General features: G+C 44.8%; 3 protein-coding genes across 7 annotated transcripts; 2 read left to right on the forward strand and 1 right to left on the reverse strand.

Annotated features, from left to right (window-relative positions):
• Nucleotides 1-888: 888 nt before the first annotated feature.
• LOC122625578 (profilin) lies at nucleotides 889-9070 on the reverse strand. Of its 3 annotated transcripts, none has more exons than XM_043805672.1 (4): nucleotides 8953-9070; nucleotides 7425-7721; nucleotides 4563-4734; nucleotides 889-1347 (listed from the first exon to the last, which is right to left on the reverse strand). In XM_043805672.1, the coding sequence occupies exons 2-4, from the start codon at nucleotides 7533-7535 to the stop codon at nucleotides 1250-1252; spliced, it is 381 nt and encodes a 126-aa protein (XP_043661607.1). In that variant the 5' UTR covers nucleotides 7536-7721; nucleotides 8953-9070; the 3' UTR covers nucleotides 889-1249. The 3 variants fall into 3 exon arrangements, with proteins under 3 accessions (XP_043661607.1, XP_043661614.1, XP_043661601.1); XM_043805679.1 differs by lacking the exon at nucleotides 8953-9070 and adding an exon at nucleotides 8851-8868; XM_043805666.1 differs by lacking the exon at nucleotides 8953-9070 and adding an exon at nucleotides 7958-8116.
• A 677-nt stretch (nucleotides 9071-9747) lies between these two features.
• Nucleotides 9748-13948, forward strand: LOC122611798 (eukaryotic initiation factor 4A). Of its 3 annotated transcripts, none has more exons than XR_006325559.1 (6): nucleotides 9748-9854; nucleotides 11012-11238; nucleotides 12151-12764; nucleotides 12889-13112; nucleotides 13197-13391; nucleotides 13507-13948. XR_006325559.1 is itself a non-coding variant. In XM_043785112.1 (5 exons), coding segments are annotated over exons 1-5 (1212 nt in total). In that variant the 5' UTR covers nucleotides 9748-9852; the 3' UTR covers nucleotides 13342-13948. The 3 variants fall into 3 exon arrangements, 1 of the variants encoding a protein (XP_043641047.1); XR_006325560.1 differs by lacking the exon at nucleotides 9748-9854 and adding an exon at nucleotides 10652-10838; XM_043785112.1 differs by having other exon boundaries at nucleotides 13197-13948.
• A 533-nt stretch (nucleotides 13949-14481) lies between these two features.
• Nucleotides 14482-16947, forward strand: LOC122617451 (sphingolipid delta(4)-desaturase DES1). Its single transcript, XM_043793314.1, has 2 exons — nucleotides 14482-15019; nucleotides 15748-16947. The coding sequence occupies exons 1-2, from the start codon at nucleotides 14622-14624 to the stop codon at nucleotides 16313-16315; spliced, it is 966 nt and encodes a 321-aa protein (XP_043649249.1). The 5' UTR covers nucleotides 14482-14621; the 3' UTR covers nucleotides 16316-16947.
• The last annotated feature ends 524 nt before the right edge of the window (nucleotides 16948-17471 follow it).

Consider the following 17471-nt stretch of genomic DNA (forward strand, 5'->3'; position numbering starts at 1 on the left):
GAGCGCGAAAGAAGACCTTAGATTTGAGTCTAGCTAAACAAACGTACATAGCTATCGTTAGGATAATGGTGATAATGACAATTAATGGGCCGGGGGATTCCCGGGATTAGACTGAGTTATCCTAGTGCAGTTGATGGAAAATGGATAATGGCAAACTTCGAACGGAGATGCTATCGAATGGAGAGTGAGAGAGGCACCTACTTATAGACTGGCTGGCAATGGAGAACGGAATCTGAATACTATGCGATGGAGCAGATATTTCAGTTTTGGATAGATTGTTCGGTGTGGAGTTCTCCCCATTCGACCCATGTGTATAAAAACTCGACCACTACGCCGCCTGGTATTCACGATTCCTCCATTCTTACCACATATAAAAATAGAGCACGGTGGATCTCCAAATAGTTTACGTATACAAATATATATATCGAGATATTTATTTATACTGGTTGCTACTCTCCATCTCTGCCCTTCGCCGGGCTCCCTGCTCCCTGCTTCCTGCTCCCTTCCCCTCACATCTTCACATCCCTTCCTCCTTTCCGGTCAAATCGAAATCTTCTCTCACTCACTCGTTCTTTCTTTCTATATAAAACCTGCGTGTGGATTTATGTACGTACGAGAGTATACATAAACTGTGTCGGTTGTGTAAATATTGCTGTACAAAAAATCGTTCCAAAAATGCCTGCGTTGCTTTGCGTTGTTGTTCTCGGTTGTTAATCTTTTTCGATTTTCGGTTGCTTTGGTTGCATTTGCAGTTCTTTTCGCTTACAATTTAGGTTGCCAAATATATGTGTTTTTTTTTTTTGTATTATTCTTATTTTGTTTTTTGTTTTTTTTTTTTAAATTTCGTTCAAAGCTGAGGACTGAATTCTTAATTATTGGGGCATTTTATAGTTTTGTGTTTTCCTTTTATTTTTATCGTATAAACCAAAAAGTTTTAAATATAATAATGCAGAAATTTATAATTTTGTTGTAGTTGGGTAATTATTTGCGTTTTTTGACATAATTTTTTTTTCAAGCATATGCATTTTTACTCGATCCATTTCCTCTGCTACACACAAAAAACCGCAAATTCTTTCTTGGCCGTTGGTTTTCTTTTCCCATAAATTTAAATATTAATAATTACTTTTTATGTGTTATTAGTTCATTTACGGTTCGCTCTTATCAAATTTGTTGCTGCTGTTGTAGTTGTAGTTGTTGGTGTGTGTGTGTTGTTGTGGTTGATGGGGGTGTTTTGTGTTGATTTATTCTCCTAGTACCCGCAAGTAATCAGATAATCTCCAAGTTTCTCTACGACGGAAGCGGCCTGCTGGGGCTGAACGGGGTCCTCGTAGATGGAAACGATCACGGCTGCAAGAGATGGAAGAAGAAAGATGCATTAGGTATTGGACTACTAGTCAGTGAGATCAGTAAACAGATTTTGTTGAGGGGAAATCCTACATGCACTCATATTGATATTCCTAGAGGAAGGTATTCTTAGTGATCCATGTATATGACTAAAATGTAACCATTTCATTCGCAATTCCTATCTACATTATCTGTTGGTAAATATTTTCAACGCCATTGTCACTTTATTGCATTTCTCAGCGGTCCGGTTGACAATGCTCTCGAAAGCGAGGAGAAAGCCACCATCAGCCGGCGGAAAAATAAGAACTAACCGTTTCTTTACAACAGCAGTAGCTGTAGCAGTAGAAGCATCTCTACGCCAGCTGGAAATTATGAATAAAGCGATCTATAAAGAGCGCGCCAGTCCGCCGCAATCCCAGGTGAAAACTGGCCGGACGACAACTCGAGAGCAAACGAGAACGGACCCGATTGACAGGTCTCGAGTGGAGTGGCTAATGCATTAATCAAATGAGCGGCCAACTGATGGACACCCAATTGTTTGTGTGTCGAGTGTGGACGCCAGCTCAGCAGCCGAATCGAATCATATCGCCCGGGGGTCAATAAACCGGCCTCGTACCCATGAGGTATGAGCTATGAGCTATGAGCCTTTCTAGCCGATGAGCCAGAAGAGCGGCACACAAGTGAGCGCCTCGCCACATTCTCCACATTCGCACCACCTCCGGTGACCTGTCGCCTCTATCAACAGTTTGCGGGAGAGCCCACAAGTCAATAGTGAATGCGATGCGGCAGTATCAATAGGTGATAACGCCACTCTGTTTACATACCAATTATGACCTTAACAATAGCCGACTTGTTAGTAACCGACAGCTTTGTATGGTTTATATACATATATAGGATGTCTTATACATATAGAAGGCATTAACTAAACTAGACACTTCTATTTACTAAGCTGTGTTTAAAAATGGTAACAATTTTAATAAATTATGGTAATAATTTATATTTAATTTCATTATATTAAGAATAATAAAAAATATTTCCAGTTTTTGATATGTGGAAAGCGTTTTTTGTTTAACTTTAGTCTACTTTCTGAATATGAATCTATTTCTATAACTAAATATCTGTTAAGTTAGCTATAACAGCTCAACTTAGCTGGGTCCCATAACTTAACCAGCAGCAGCTTTGTATTCCTACCAGCCAAACAGTTTTTCGAGCATGACAAACAAAACAAGGCCTCATCAAATGGTTTAGCTCAAAAGTGACTATTTGGTGACACATTTAAGGCGACTAGGCAACGCTCCAGCAAATCTCGACAGCCACCTGGCTGGTGGGTCAGTGGGGTGGTAATTCGAGTAGGGCGCAAGGTGCCGTGCACCAATGTTCGCGACACTGGCAATGGGAACAACGAAGCACCCGATCAGCTGGAAGGCGCCTCCGAGACACTGGCCTCCGAGACATTGGCTGCCTGCTGGCCAGGTCCAAAGCGGAGCAGGGAAAGAGCCGCCGATGAACAGACAGCATTTGCCATTTGTGGCCAATTTATCTATTTTTACGCCGCTGCCTCGGCGTTTGGCTGCACAGCACACACAGCACACAGCATACACTCACACGCACCGTGCAACATTTACACTTGAAATGGATTATGGCAATAACCTTGAGCTTGTGGATGCAGCGGTGGGCGGCGGGTGGTGGCGGTGCTGGTGGGCTGGCCGCCTTGTCGGTGTTGACGGGAAAATGTGTGTGTGTGAGTGTGTGTGCCAGTGCGCAACAGTTGCCGCAAAAACTGTACAAATATGGAAGCACGGCTGGCGCGTCAGCAAACAAACTGGTCGTCGTAGACGTACGTAAACAGCAAAAACAAAAAACCAATTTGGCCGAGAGAGCGCGAATGGGGAATGGGGTTTTCAAACATTTGGCCATCTCGAGAGGCTGACAACAATGAGGCATCACTGCTCGTTGACCCCGAAAATGGAGCAAAAGCGGCGGCAGCAGCAGCGACCGTAAAATTGTAATGATAACTCTCATTTTCCTTGAATTCTTAGCGCGAAATGTGACAAATTCGAAAGCTGAGAAAGAATTTAAGCAGGTTATTCCCAGCTCACTCAAAACTAACGGGTGAGAAGTCACTCAATAGAACTTTCAAATTCACTTTACGGTCTAACTTATCTGCTTTTGGTGTGTTGGGCTTTGGATTAAATTCTTTTCACCAGCGATAAGTCACAAGTCGGTGAGAACGAGTGGCATTAAACATTTGGTAGAATGTCTTTCGCCGTTTGCTTTGGCTCCGGTTATAAAAAGAAACATCTGATAATGGTTATCGGGGTGGGGCAGACAACGCATCGATAACAGTGGAACCAACCACTTGCAGAAATTTCCACGCTCAAACTAGAATTTTTAGTTTCCATCAAACCGGATGGCAAAACTTTACTACTTTCTGTATGCATAAGTTGTGTGCTTCAAATATTTCTTTTCTTTTTCATTTTTCAAGCAAATTTTTAACGGACGAAACCTTATAAAACTTATACGAATTCTTCAAACCACAACCAATCACTATCAAATTCTTTAGAATCAATGTTATCCTATGAACGAAGTAAATCATTTTTTGTTTTCTCTTTCAGCATTATAAAATATAGCTCAATATGGGTGTGCCTTTCCTCAGTGAAGAAATTGTTATATTGTATATTGTTTTGTACTTAAAACGGAATACAGATTAGTAATGCGTGAGTAATCTGATCAAATTTGGGGAAACACATTCAAATATAAATGAATCACGATACATTTTTGGCATAATTATACATTTTTTCTACGTTATAGATTCGATAAGATTTAGTTAAGCGAAAACAAGTTAAAAACATATGAATGTAGTGCATAACAACACAATACGTTTCTAATCTATTAAAATGAAAATGAGTTCAAAACAAATAAATAATAAATAAACAAATAATAAAAGACAATTACTGGGTAATTTGATTGAGGCATTTGGTTGCAAATCTGTATATGATTTTGGTACCTTTCCTAGTGATAGACATTCAATTACATTTCTTAAAGAAAAGATCTTGTAATCTAACCTATTGCAAATGTGTTTACGACTGAACTGCACTAAAGTAGACGATAATAAAACGCGGAAAACCTTCTGACATGGAATATGTATCACAGAGTGTCGGAGGATCGTATGAGTAGCCCCATTAGTGCGGGAAGTTAGAATTCGGGTGCCAACTCACCTTGTGTTGTCTTCATGCAGTGCACTCCGCTCCGGCCGAGCTTGGCGCGCACCACGCGGTCTGTGCCGGAAAGGTAAATGTACCGCTGGCCGGCGAGTGTCACGCCGTTGCTGGTGAGACCGTCCTGCTGGTCGAAGCCGCTGATCAGTTTGGAGAGCTCCTCTTTTGTCACCTGCAAGATGGTAAGGAAAGTTTGGAGTTAGTGACCGGGCTTTGTGGATAGTTGTCTTGTAGAAATAAGGTGGACTCGCTGTCATTTTGGTCGTTAGTTACCCATTTGTATTAGAAATAAAATCATCTCAAAAAGACACTACTAAATCTATAGTAAACTCATCATATAAACCAGGAACCAATCAACTATATTGAAATCCTTCTGCATTGCACTACACTACTAGTTTTGGTAAGAATTTCATCATATTGCGTTGAATACACTTGCAAGCACGACGCAAAAGCTCTTAACAATTCGAAAGATCCTAGGGGAACAATAAAGCGAACATTTGAACTGTGGCACGAAATATGGTTGGTATTGCTTTCAAATTATTGGGTAGCAGCCTGCGGGGAAGGTTGCATGTTTTCGGGGCAAAAAGACATGCGAGACATGTGTGTAAAGTAAGACCTTCTGTTAAAATATCGCGCTAATCAGCTGCAGACGACCCACGCAAACAAAGGCAAACCCACCACCGCACCACCAACACCAAACACCACCACCGCGAGCAAACCACCACCCATTTGAAAACAGTTGGCACGGCACCATCGACGACGACTGCCAACTCATTAGCAAATGTGGTCCACTCGATTCCGGGGTGGAAAAGGAGGGGTGTGGCACATGGAGGCTGTGGAGTTGGCTAAGGGATATGATACTACACGGGACACGGGATGTGTGCCGTCTTGATTTTCGGATTTTAAAAACAAGTTTTGCACACTTGAGCGACTTGTCCGTTCAGAGAGCGAAAGAGAGAGAGAGAGGCAGAAAGAGATAGAGACAAAGGGGGAGAGAGAGAGAGGCGCACCAATGTCATTAGCCTTGGCCAAATGCATAACAAGTTGGCAGCCCCATCCCCCAGGTAACAGCTGCTTTTGCCGGGGGGGTGAGGTGGGAAATTAATTTGAAAATCTCGCACAACCGATAGTTACTCATTTGCGGCTGCCGAACGGTGACACATCCGAATGCCACTCGAATTCTCGAATTGGGCATCGAGAAGTTTCCATTGAGCGCAACACGCCTGAGAGTAAGAGAAAGAAATGCGGAGAGCGGAGCAGATGAGTCGCGAAAAGCCGGTTTTTGCGTAGACAGCTATGCCAAAAACGTTAATAACTAAGCGGAGCTCATTATACGGCGATAGCGAAAATTCCACAAGTGCCAAAAAAAACGTATTCACCATCACCTAAATTGGTAGTTTTTCAATGAATGAATATGGGAATGAATAGGATGGCACTCCGATTATGTCGCCTAAATTCGGTTTTCTAAATGTTTGCATTTGAACATAGTACATATGATAAGCCATAACTAGCAGCTCAAAAACAGTCTCGCAAGGTCCAGCGCAGCTGATCAATCGGAAAAGGAAAAAGCTGAGTATTCACAATGATTCATGCGAATCAAGATCGAAACTGGGTAACTTGGGTAATGCGAAGTAGGGAAAAACAACAAAGGCAGCTGCGAAGGCAGCGAGAGGTAATAAAACGAAAGTGATGCGCGTGCAGAAATGGCAGGTAGATAAAGAGTATGATGGTGATGGAAATGGTGACGTAGGCAGCGGATCGAATTTGCCCAAAATCAGTTTCTAATCTAATAAGCGGCGAGAAAACTTCATTCAACAGACAGACAAAGCACTAGGGAGTGGCTGCCCGCCGAATCGAGTGGAATCTCGCTGGGAGAGAGAGCAGGATAAGAGCACATGGAGTTGGAGTTGGGTTCGTTGTCGTATTCGGATTCGGAGTCGACAGGAAGTTGCACACGCACACACACAGACACACTCACAAAAGGGCGAAAACGTGGCGCGCATACGAGAAATGCTCTGAGCATTCGCATTCGAAGGTAGCAGACTCAGATTCAGAATCGAAATCAGTAGCAGCAGCAAGTAGCAGAAGCGGAGTCAACTCCACTCAATTCGATTCACTCCGCGCTGGTGACGCGGCATCGCCTGCTCAAGATATTTTCTGTACTTCGGTTCGGTTCGATTCGATTCTGTTCTGTTTGGTTCTGTATTTCGCTCCGATAAAGAGCATTTATTTTGGCCGACGGCGCAGAGGAAGCGGTCTGTATTGAGTGCGATAAAGGCGAGCGATAGCGAAGGGGTGGGGCTGCTGCCAGGCGCCTGTGGGCTGCATTATCAGGAACCAGTGTTGCACAGCACCGCAGACATTCGAACCGGCTGCGCTGATATCAGATTTCCCGCCCCCCTCTGCATCACCATCCCCACACACTCATCGTCGTTTGCAAGTGCATTGGTGATTACCGCGAAGCGAAGCTGCGCCTCCTGAGTCACCGATAAACAGAAATCCATCCGTATCGGCTTGTTCGCCCAATTGGTCTCCCTGCTGCTTCGCAAGATCACGCACACTCCCTCAAGAGCGTTTGCGGGGAAGGGGGAATACATATATATGTATGTATGTGTGTATGTGTGGAGCGAGCCTGCGCAGGAGTGGCGCTGCAGGGGGTGAAACTGACAAGGGCGAGGGCGAAGGGGTGGGTGTTGCTCTTTATAAAATGAAAGTTATCATGGCGGACACGAGAGGGAGACAGCGCGAGAGTCACACCCTTGAACTTGCGAAAATTCATTGTCAACTAGCCGTTTTTCCGTCCGTATTCCAATTCGATGGGTTATCCCACCCGCTTCCCATCCATCCGTTTGACGTACTCACCTCAAAGCCATTGGACTGCGCCCAAATGTTGCCGTCGTGGCCGGCGATGCACGCCTTGGTCACGCACTGCGAGGCCAGGAGTTGGTTGTCCACATAATCTTGCCAGCTCATGGTGCTTTGTTTGTCGTGGGTGTGGATTAAGTTGAACTGATATATATATACGGATCTGGATATGGATCGCTGTTGCTTTACCGCACGGCGAGTCGCACTTTCGTTTCGGGGGTCACACGAAATTGGCAGGGAGACAAAGAAAAACCGCAACACCGACGATTTTTTCTTGGGGTAACTTACTTCCAACTGCAACGAGAGGTGGAGAAAGAGAGAGATATAGAGATGGATTAACATTTATCAAATCGTATCGTATTTTATCATGCGGCAGTGGGTGTTGCATCCGCCCTTGACAAATTGCCGGTTATCGGCGTATTTGCGTTATGCACATACATGTATATATATAATATATATACGTATAACTAGTGATTTTGATTGTAGTGCATTGCACAAAGCGCCGAATTTTCCGCCTCCGAAAAACTCACATATACACACACACACGCACGGGGGATGAGACCAAGAGCAAGAGCAAGACCAAGGAGACCAAGACAGACAGAAACAGAAACCGTACGCCGCAGCTCCACACACACGTCCGACTCGCTGGGAATTTTCGAAGCGTTCGAGGCGGATTTCAAAAGTCGAATGAGCACAAAGCAGAACCATAAACCGATTTTTGAATTCGAGAAAACCCACTCGAGAGAGAAAGAAAGAGAGAGTGGCGAAAGAGTGCGCGCTGCAGGGGGCTGCTTGCCTTGCTCCTGCTCCAAAGCTCAATTGCGCTCAATTCCAAGCCGTGAGTCACCCGCTCACTCACCCACTGCTTTCGAGTGGGGCAGAGAGAGCGAGCGAGAGCCGAAGCCGAGTGCAACGGTGCGGCTGGAGCGGGTGTGCGAGTGAGATGATCGTACGAGTCGGGCCGTTATTAATCAGCCGGCTGCGGACAATGCAAATGAGCGAGTGAGAGCAGACGATGACTCAACGGCGGCTCTCCGAGTGAGTGTTATGAATCGCCACTTTCTTGGCCGGCACTGAGTAACTGTCATAAATTAAAAATAGCCTTTAATTTCAACGCCTATATGTGCGAATCCCATCTCACGTATCATAATGTACTACGCTGCACCGCACCCGCAATATGTGTGTTAGCATTGGCTGCTTGACAAATCGAATGGAATACAGAGTACCGACCGAATGCCGAATACCGACCGGCTGCTGAACTTTTCCCACTTAATTTTTTGCACACCTATACACACAAGCACGCACACACACTCGCAGACGGCGACGCACAGCCAACGCGGTTGGCCAAGTAGCGCGTATATGTGTGGGTTTTCGCCATTTAAGGCGTGCATCCAGCACGAAAGTCAGTTTGTACGCAATTTACCCAAAGTGTTGGTCGATTGGCTTTTTTTCTAACCACCCCACGTACAGTAAACCCTGAGCAATCTCTTTCTAAACGGATTTCCAGGAAACCCACGGCACTCACACTGTTCACACGCTGCGGTAAAAAATCAGAGTGACCGTCGATGAACGGTAGTGCGGGAACACAAGTCGTTGTTCACTCGATACAATCGATGTGTGCAGAAATTCGACCACGATATTCTATGCAATCGATTGTCTTCACTGATTGCCTTCCAAAGGCCCGGTTAGACAAGCGCCATAGAGAGTTAAAATTCCCTGCCATGTTTGAATATTAAGAGATGAGAGCAGTGGATTTAAACTTTAAACTTTTCAACAGAACGCAGGTTGTTTATTACTATATCAAATAGCTAATCGTTTTCACTCCTACGATTCGGAAACAGTTTTATGAATACCTGCATATAAAAAACTATCTTCTTTCATATATTGGTCTTTAAAGATTTACATAAGGGGTGTATTTCAATAAACTATGAACTTTTATTACAATCAAATCTACTAACCAAATAAGTTGCAGTTTTAAATATTTCAAAATAAAATGGATGTGGCAAAACAATAAAAGCATTCAAAATATTCATAGTCCCAGCCTCAAACCATGGTGGAGAACTTTGATAGGAATTTTATCGATAGCATGCAAGATACAGGGATCCGGCAAACGAGCTCTTGGTATGCAGCCCTGAACTTCAGGTGGCACCACCAAAATCACGTTAAAATGTTAAAAATGATACGAATTGATTCCAAAATATTTGCACGATTTTACGCTCTGCTCGTAGGTACCAGCCACGTTCCGAAACCGCAACGGAATCGCCGGATATTACCTGACAGCTGGCGATAGTTGACGATCGAGCTATCGATAGTCGGTGATGTTTTCTTACATCACTAAAACTTTTGCAAGATGGAGCCTCTTTTGCTTGGTTTTAACAAATCAGTAGCAGCACGTGTATAAAAAGTGCCAAATAATTTTCAGAAAATGTTAGTATATTTCCTAGATTAAGCGTTCGAAATGTGAAAAGCCGCAAGGCGAACTCGCGCGGCATCGATTCCGTAACTGCTTTGTAACATCCCCGTGGGTTTTAATGCAGAAAATCGCGTTTTTAAATTTCTGACGGTCGGAAAGAGTGGAAAAAAATTACACGCCCGAATGACAGTGCAGGGAGTGGGAGCGAGAGGCGGCGTGCGAGCGAGAGAGAACGAGCGCAGTGGTTGCTCCAAGAGAGTTTTGCTGCTGGACTTGTGTTTCCAGCCTCGGCCTTTGGCCCCCATTCCCCCTCGCAGAACCTAGAACTCCGAATTGGGGACTTTTCCTGAAGTCCGGTGACGTTGGTCGCCACTTGACTGAATCTCACGCACACTCGTCCGTCTGCTTGACTCATGACTGGACAATGACGCAGACCGCTGATGCTATCTTTAGTGCACGACGGCATTCGTGGGCTGATTTAGCCTTGCTCCATCTCAATTTTCGATTTGCTTTGGAAAATTCGCATGTCGTTTGTCGGTTTTTCTTACCCCACCCCGCCGTACTATCATAACTACTGCTATTTTCAATCGACTACTACCATTCGCAACTGACGTTAGGCAACACTGGCGCCACTGTTACGTGCTTATATCGCTCGGCCGCTCTCACCCGCTGACATTGACACGAACGACATTACGGTCGTCCCGCTCGCACACGTTCAGGGGCGGACTCTTGCCGCTCGGCGCTCAAAAAGGCTGCCTAGCTATCGCTTTTCGTCTCATACGTAAAGTCACCGCTTCGCAGAACGCATCGCAGCACAAACGTAACGGACTGAAAGCAAAACGCTCGCTAGCTCGAGAAAACAACACAGTCGGCGGTCGGCTCAAATTCTCCGTTATTCGTTCTAGACAAATACGCAAGCAGTTGATTAAGTGAACCGGGCCCAAGCCGTCGAAATTCAGGATATAAGTTTACCTAGTCAATTCTTTATTGTTGATAATGTGAGTGGTTGCCAAGCGGCGTTCGCGGTTCTCGATTCTCCCCCCACCGCCTTTCTACCATTCGCCATAACCAACAAATGCGGCTGGAAAATTTTTGTTACCCCCGTTCCGTCGACGTTTTTGTTGTTGTTCTTGTTGTTCCGCCCCACTAACGCCTTTTCGCTTTCTTGCAGGGATGACCGAAGTGAGATACCTCAGGATGGCCCCGCCGGCATGGAACCCGAGGGCGTCATCGAGTCCACCTGGCACGAGGTGTACGACAACTTCGATGACATGAACTTGCGCGAGGAGCTGCTGCGCGGCATCTACGGTTACGGTTTCGAGAAGCCGTCGGCCATCCAGCAGCGCGCCATCATTCCCTGTGTGAAGGGTCGCGATGTCATTGCCCAGGCCCAGTCGGGTGAGTAAATGGCTCTGGGTCCCCCAAATACCCCATCTCCATTATTCATCAACATCATCATCATCCCCCTTGATCAGTCACAAAGAAAAAACTTTCGAGAATGTGTGCAAAATCGGCGAAAAGGCAGCACAATGACTCAGCCGCTGCGCCTTGTATTCTTTGTTGAAATTCCGCTCTGCTGCGGCGCTCTCTTTCTCGTCATTCTCTCTCTCTCTGTGTCCCGTCCGCTCTCTCCGATTGTCGGCGTCGTTGCGCTTGCGCGCCACTTTTTGCTGACCAGCTGCGTTTCGGTTTCTCGTCCGCCCGGGCAGAAGAAAGTTCCCAGAAAGAAGGTCGCTCACTCGCTCTTGGCGAATTCCAGCTGCTATGCGTTTTTAAGGTCATCTGTGCTAAATGCGATCTACCTACATGGCGAATTCGGCACTAATCCATTTTGTAGGCTCGCCGTCAGGCCCTAAATACATATTTATATAGTTTATCCACAACCTCTGTTTTGTATTCTACTTGCACCTGTCCATCGCATTATACGCAGGGATTAGTGCCCAGCTGGAACATAAAATGCCTTCAAAGGTGAGGTGAGGATTTTAACGATCCAGAGCTACCTGGGCCAACGAGGGAAAACAGCGTCTACATGCTTGTTTTCATGCAAGTGACGTTCTCAATAGATGGAAATCCTTTATGGTGTTCCTACTAGTAAAGTTTAGCCCAACCAACAGATTTGCATTGAAAATGGGGAACAGTCTAGTCGAATATGCACTTTTTCGCAATTTTCATAAGAATATCTCGTTACTAGAAGAGTAATTATGCTTAGTCAGGAGCAACACAGTAATTTGCATCATCCATTTAAGTGCGCTATACAACACACCCTCCGAAATCCAGCATACTAACAATTTCATCTTAATCTCTCCGTAGGAACTGGCAAGACTGCCACCTTCTCGATTGCTATTCTTCAGCAAATCGACACGTCCATTCGCGAGTGCCAGGCGCTGATCCTGGCCCCCACTCGTGAGTTGGCCACGCAGATCCAGCGCGTGGTGATGGCGCTCGGCGAGTACATGAAGGTGCACTCGCACGCCTGCATTGGCGGCACCAACGTTCGCGAGGACGCCCGCATCCTGGAATCCGGTTGCCATGTGGTGGTCGGCACTCCTGGTCGCGTCTACGACATGATCAACCGCAAGGTGCTGCGCACCCAGTACATCAAGCTGTTCGTGCTCGATGAGGCCGACGAAATGTTGTCCCGCGGTTTCAAGGATCAGATCCAGGACGTCTTCAAGATGCTGCCCCCAGATGTGCAGGTCATCCTGCTGTCCGCCACCATGCCGCCGGATGTGCTCGAAGTGAGCCGTTGCTTCATGCGCGAGCCTGTTAGCATCCTGGTGAAGAAAGAGGAACTGACCCTCGAGGGTATTAAGCAGTTCTACGTCAACGTGAAGCAGGAGAACTGGAAACTGGGCACACTGTGCGATCTGTACGATACGCTGTCCATCACCCAGTCGGTTATCTTCTGCAACACCCGTCGCAAGGTAAATTTACTCATTCGTAATTATTTTAAGAAGCTGGCTTACTTAAGATCGGTTTCAATCGTAAAGCCGTTCAGTTTGGAAATCCATAACAACTTGCTAACAAATTGGTCTAAACTTTTTTCAGGTGGACCAGCTGACCCAGGAGATGTCTCTCCACAACTTCACCGTCTCGGCCATGCACGGTGACATGGAGCAGCGTGATCGCGAGGTCATCATGAAACAATTCCGTTCGGGCTCGTCTCGTGTTCTGATTACCACTGATTTACTGGCGCGTGGTATTGATGTGCAGCAGGTGTCGTTGGTCATCAACTATGATCTGCCCTCGAACCGCGAGAACTACATTCATAGGTAAGTGTTTGTCACCTCTCCATTTAATTCATTTATCTTATGTGCTATACTAAACATGATTCCATCATTCTCACTTCCTTCCAGAATCGGTCGCGGTGGTCGTTTCGGTCGCAAGGGTGTTGCGATCAACTTCATTACAGATGATGATCGACGAATCCTTAAGGATATTGAACAGTTCTACCACACAACAATTGAGGAAATGCCTGCTAATATTGCCGATTTGATTTAAATTTTTTCTGCTGAGCCGCAAAACAACTAAGAAAGAATTCTAAACAAAAAGTGAGTGAGCAAAACAGCAAACAAGAACTGCGAAATCGATAACCGAGCGCAACTATAAATTATTCAAAGATCAACAAGTCAAGTTAAATATTTATTCAAACATTAATTCGAAAAGGCAGCCGACCGACGACCACCCAACAAAAGGACTAAACCAGGACAGAGGAGCAACATCTTCTGCAGCGGCGCAGCAGCAGTAACATCAGCAGCAGCGGAAGCGGCAGCAACAACACCTAGCTAGAGCTTACAAATTATCGCCGTATAGCCGGAATCCCTCTGTATCCATTTAGTTCTCTGTGTATCATCAATTTTAAAACTGCGTCGTCAACCAGCAACAACAAATATATACAAATATATAAAAAACAAAACAAAACAAAAACCAACATTTGCATCTATCTAAAGAAAGTAATATCTAAAACCAGGTACAAGATACCACGAGCTCAGAAGAGCGAGCAACTAAACGCAAAAGCCACAATATCAGAACACCTTTTTGCCGCACCTTTGTTTTAGCTTTTTCTAGAACTATTGATAAAAATATATTAAAAACAAAACAAAATACATATGTACACATTATGTTTAAATATACCACTCCTAAGAAACAGCTGACAACCGAAGCAACATTTTACGTCAAACACGAACACACATCCACCCAGATCTATAAATGAATTAACTTATATATATATATTGATATATATCTTTCCGGGTACGGCTACAATTGTGCTTCAAAAATGATATGGTTGCCGCGATCGGGTCCGTCGCATGATTTTATATAGCTGTGGATTCACAGAATTGGGCGGTATTGTAGAGTTAGTTTCAATGTAACATGCCATGCCTCAAAACAAAAGATTTTAATGAATCTGTATAAACCAATCGTAACCGATTTCAATAGTTTTCGCTTTAACCATAATCATCGAGATCAGTGCCAGAAGTTCTACTAAGTTTTAAAAACTTTAAATACCGCTAGTGCATATAGGGTTAAAGCACAGTGGATATATTCCATTTCAGTAAGCCTGACATCTTCATATCGATTAAATGGTGACGTGAAGCTATCGATAATATATCGGTTCCGTTTGCAGCCCTATCACGTCAGGTCATATTAATTTTTCAATCCGCCCAGTTGGACGTTTGGACAGTTTCCTTTCTCGCGCCGGTCGATAATGTTGGCCGACTAACACCGACCTGTAGCACGTCACCCGTAACAACCTAAAACCGCAACCAGTCCAAACATCCAAGATGGGCCAAAAAGTTTCGCGCACCGACTTCGAATGGGTGTACACGGAGGAGCCGCACGCCTCGCGGCGCAAAATCATCCTGGAGAAGTACCCGCAGATCAAGAAGCTCTTTGGCCACGACCCCAACTTCAAGTGGGTGGCCGGCGCTATGGTGCTCACCCAGATCCTGGCTCTGTTCGTGGTAAAGGACCTGTCCTGGTCGTGGCTCCTCGTAGCCGCCTACTGCTTCGGGGGCATCATCAACCACTCGCTTATGCTGGCCGTGCACGAGATCTCGCACAATCTGGCCTTTGGACACAGCAGACCCATGCACAACCGGATACTGGGCTTCATCTGCAACCTGCCCATCGGGCTGCCAATGAGCATTTCCTTCAAAAAGTACCATCTGGAACATCATCGGTACGTGCCAATCGGTTCGAATTCATGCCCTACACCCCACCCTCACGCACACTTGGCCACTTTTCTGTGGTTACTAGGGCGTAGTCACACAGTAAACTGCGAAAACATCATCCTATTGGGCAACAGGGGTCTGTTTAATATCCATTGAAAGGCCGGCTTGTATTGCTCAACACTGCTCGTTCTCTATTTGTTTCACGTGAATTTTTCCCGCAAACTTGTGAATCAGTTTTCATTTTGTTCCCTTTTGCCGGGCATCGAGTGCGTCTTAATTGCGCCGATTAGATAAGGTTGTAGCTATATGTGTATCCGAATAAGCGCTCAATTGGTCACGTAGCTCAGTGATTTGCCACTCGACTTGCCGGCTACAAGTCGAGTTCAGTTGAGTCACTGCCTCGTTTTCCGCAAAAAAGTTCCCGAACATATTTCAAAATGATTTTATGAGTGTTGTTTATGTTTACAGTCACCCTCATTCACTAAGTTTCTAGTCGCAGATAGCGTTTATCTTATCGGCAGGTGCACCAATGGGCGGATCATTGATTGTCGTTCAACAACGTCCCAATCCCAATGTTCGCTTCTGAGTCCCAACTAAGCCCAAAATAAATTATGTAGTTGATCGCCAACAAATCATATGCATTCTTGATGACTATCAGCATTCTAAAATATCACCACATACAATACATATATTGTTCACCAGCTCAATAACTATAACTTTTATTTTGTTCTTTCAGTTACCAAGGTGATGAGGCAATTGACACTGACATACCCACACTGCTGGAGGCGCGCCTGTTTGACACCACTTTTGGAAAGTTTTTGTGGGTTTGCCTGCAGCCTTTCTTCTACATTTTCCGTCCACTGGTGATTAACCCGAAGCCACCTACACGCCTTGAGATTATTAACACCGTGGTGCAGCTGACTTTCAACGCCCTGATCGTTTACTTCTTGGGTTGGAAACCCCTGGCCTATCTGCTGATCGGTAGTATTCTCGCCATGGGACTGCACCCGGTGGCCGGACACTTTATTTCGGAGCATTACATGTTTGCCAAGGGCTTTGAGACCTACTCATATTACGGTCCGCTCAACTGGATCACCTTTAATGTGGGCTACCACAACGAGCATCACGACTTTCCGGCGGTGCCCGGCTCCAGGCTGCCAGAGGTTAAGCGCATCGCCAAGGAATTCTATGACACAATGCCACAGCACACCAGCTGGACCCGGGTTCTTTACGACTTCATCATGGACCCAGCAGTGGGACCGTACGCACGCGTGAAGCGACGCCAACGCGGCCTGGCCTCCTAGGCCATCGATGCTATTCAAGGTTTCCTGCCATGAATGTAATCTCAGCGTTAGACCTAAAGCGGCTTTTTTATGTATATATACATCGTAGAGACATTTACAGCGGATGCAGAAGAAATAAGGGAACAACCAAACACATAGCACCAGCTAATCTCTGTGATTAGATAAGGGGCACTCGGACACTTGCAGCGGCTGATATGAACAATTACGTGGATATAGTTTCTGGTATTAATGCTAAAATGTGTGAGCTTAGTTGGCCTAACTGAGAAACACTTTCGAGCGCTTTAATTAATTGTTACCTCATAAATTTGAAAGCCTGTTAAATCTAGTGTGTAATACTTGTCCTATTATACTATTGTCTTAGTATTTTCTATACATATTTATATTGCTTTCAAATCATTTATGTGCAGAAACGATTTGGTGTGATTAATCCTTATCGCCACCCCGGCCGACAGCAAGCCATTAATCAAGCAACCAACTACTATTTTTGATAGACTCTTGAAACTGTTACCTAAGAATAAAGTCTAAATAACTTGCCAGGGGTGGCTGCATGTACAGAATACACTTTAAACTTGTAAGCAAAATAATTTAATAAATAACAACATCGTATTGTAACGACTCTGTGACCAATTAAACTTTTTGAAGCTTCAAAAGTTATTGCTTACGCCGATTGCATGTCGCACGTCATGTGGGCACACTGCTATCTACTGATAATAATAATAATTTCGATAAGCACCTGTGGAATGACATGGTAGGCAATTCGGTTATATGAATTGCTTGCTAGATAAGTGCAGGAACTTGGAGAATTCGCCTTTAAACTGGGCACCTAGGAGATCGAGGACGTTTTCCTGCTTTGACACCCAACTATATTACATGTTAGATCAACATATACAGAAGTCATTGACTCCTTTAGTTAGTATATCTATTCTTCTGTGTCATCTGTTATGCGATGTATCATCAATGCAATTAATCAACCTATTCTAGCCTTTAAATCTGTGCAAGCTCTTTGAAATGGTTTTGTCTTTGTAGTCGTAGCCAGACTTAATCTACGGAAAAATCACTATATTTATGTATACATATTACTATCATGTATATCGATTCCTGGGAATTCTTAGTTTTACCTGATTATTCAGTGTATTTTTGTAGCAGGTGCTAGACT

Source organism: Drosophila teissieri, chromosome 2L (genome assembly GCF_016746235.2).
Source record: "Drosophila teissieri strain GT53w chromosome 2L, Prin_Dtei_1.1, whole genome shotgun sequence".
In the NCBI taxonomy this organism is placed as follows: domain Eukaryota; kingdom Metazoa; phylum Arthropoda; class Insecta; order Diptera; family Drosophilidae; genus Drosophila; species Drosophila teissieri.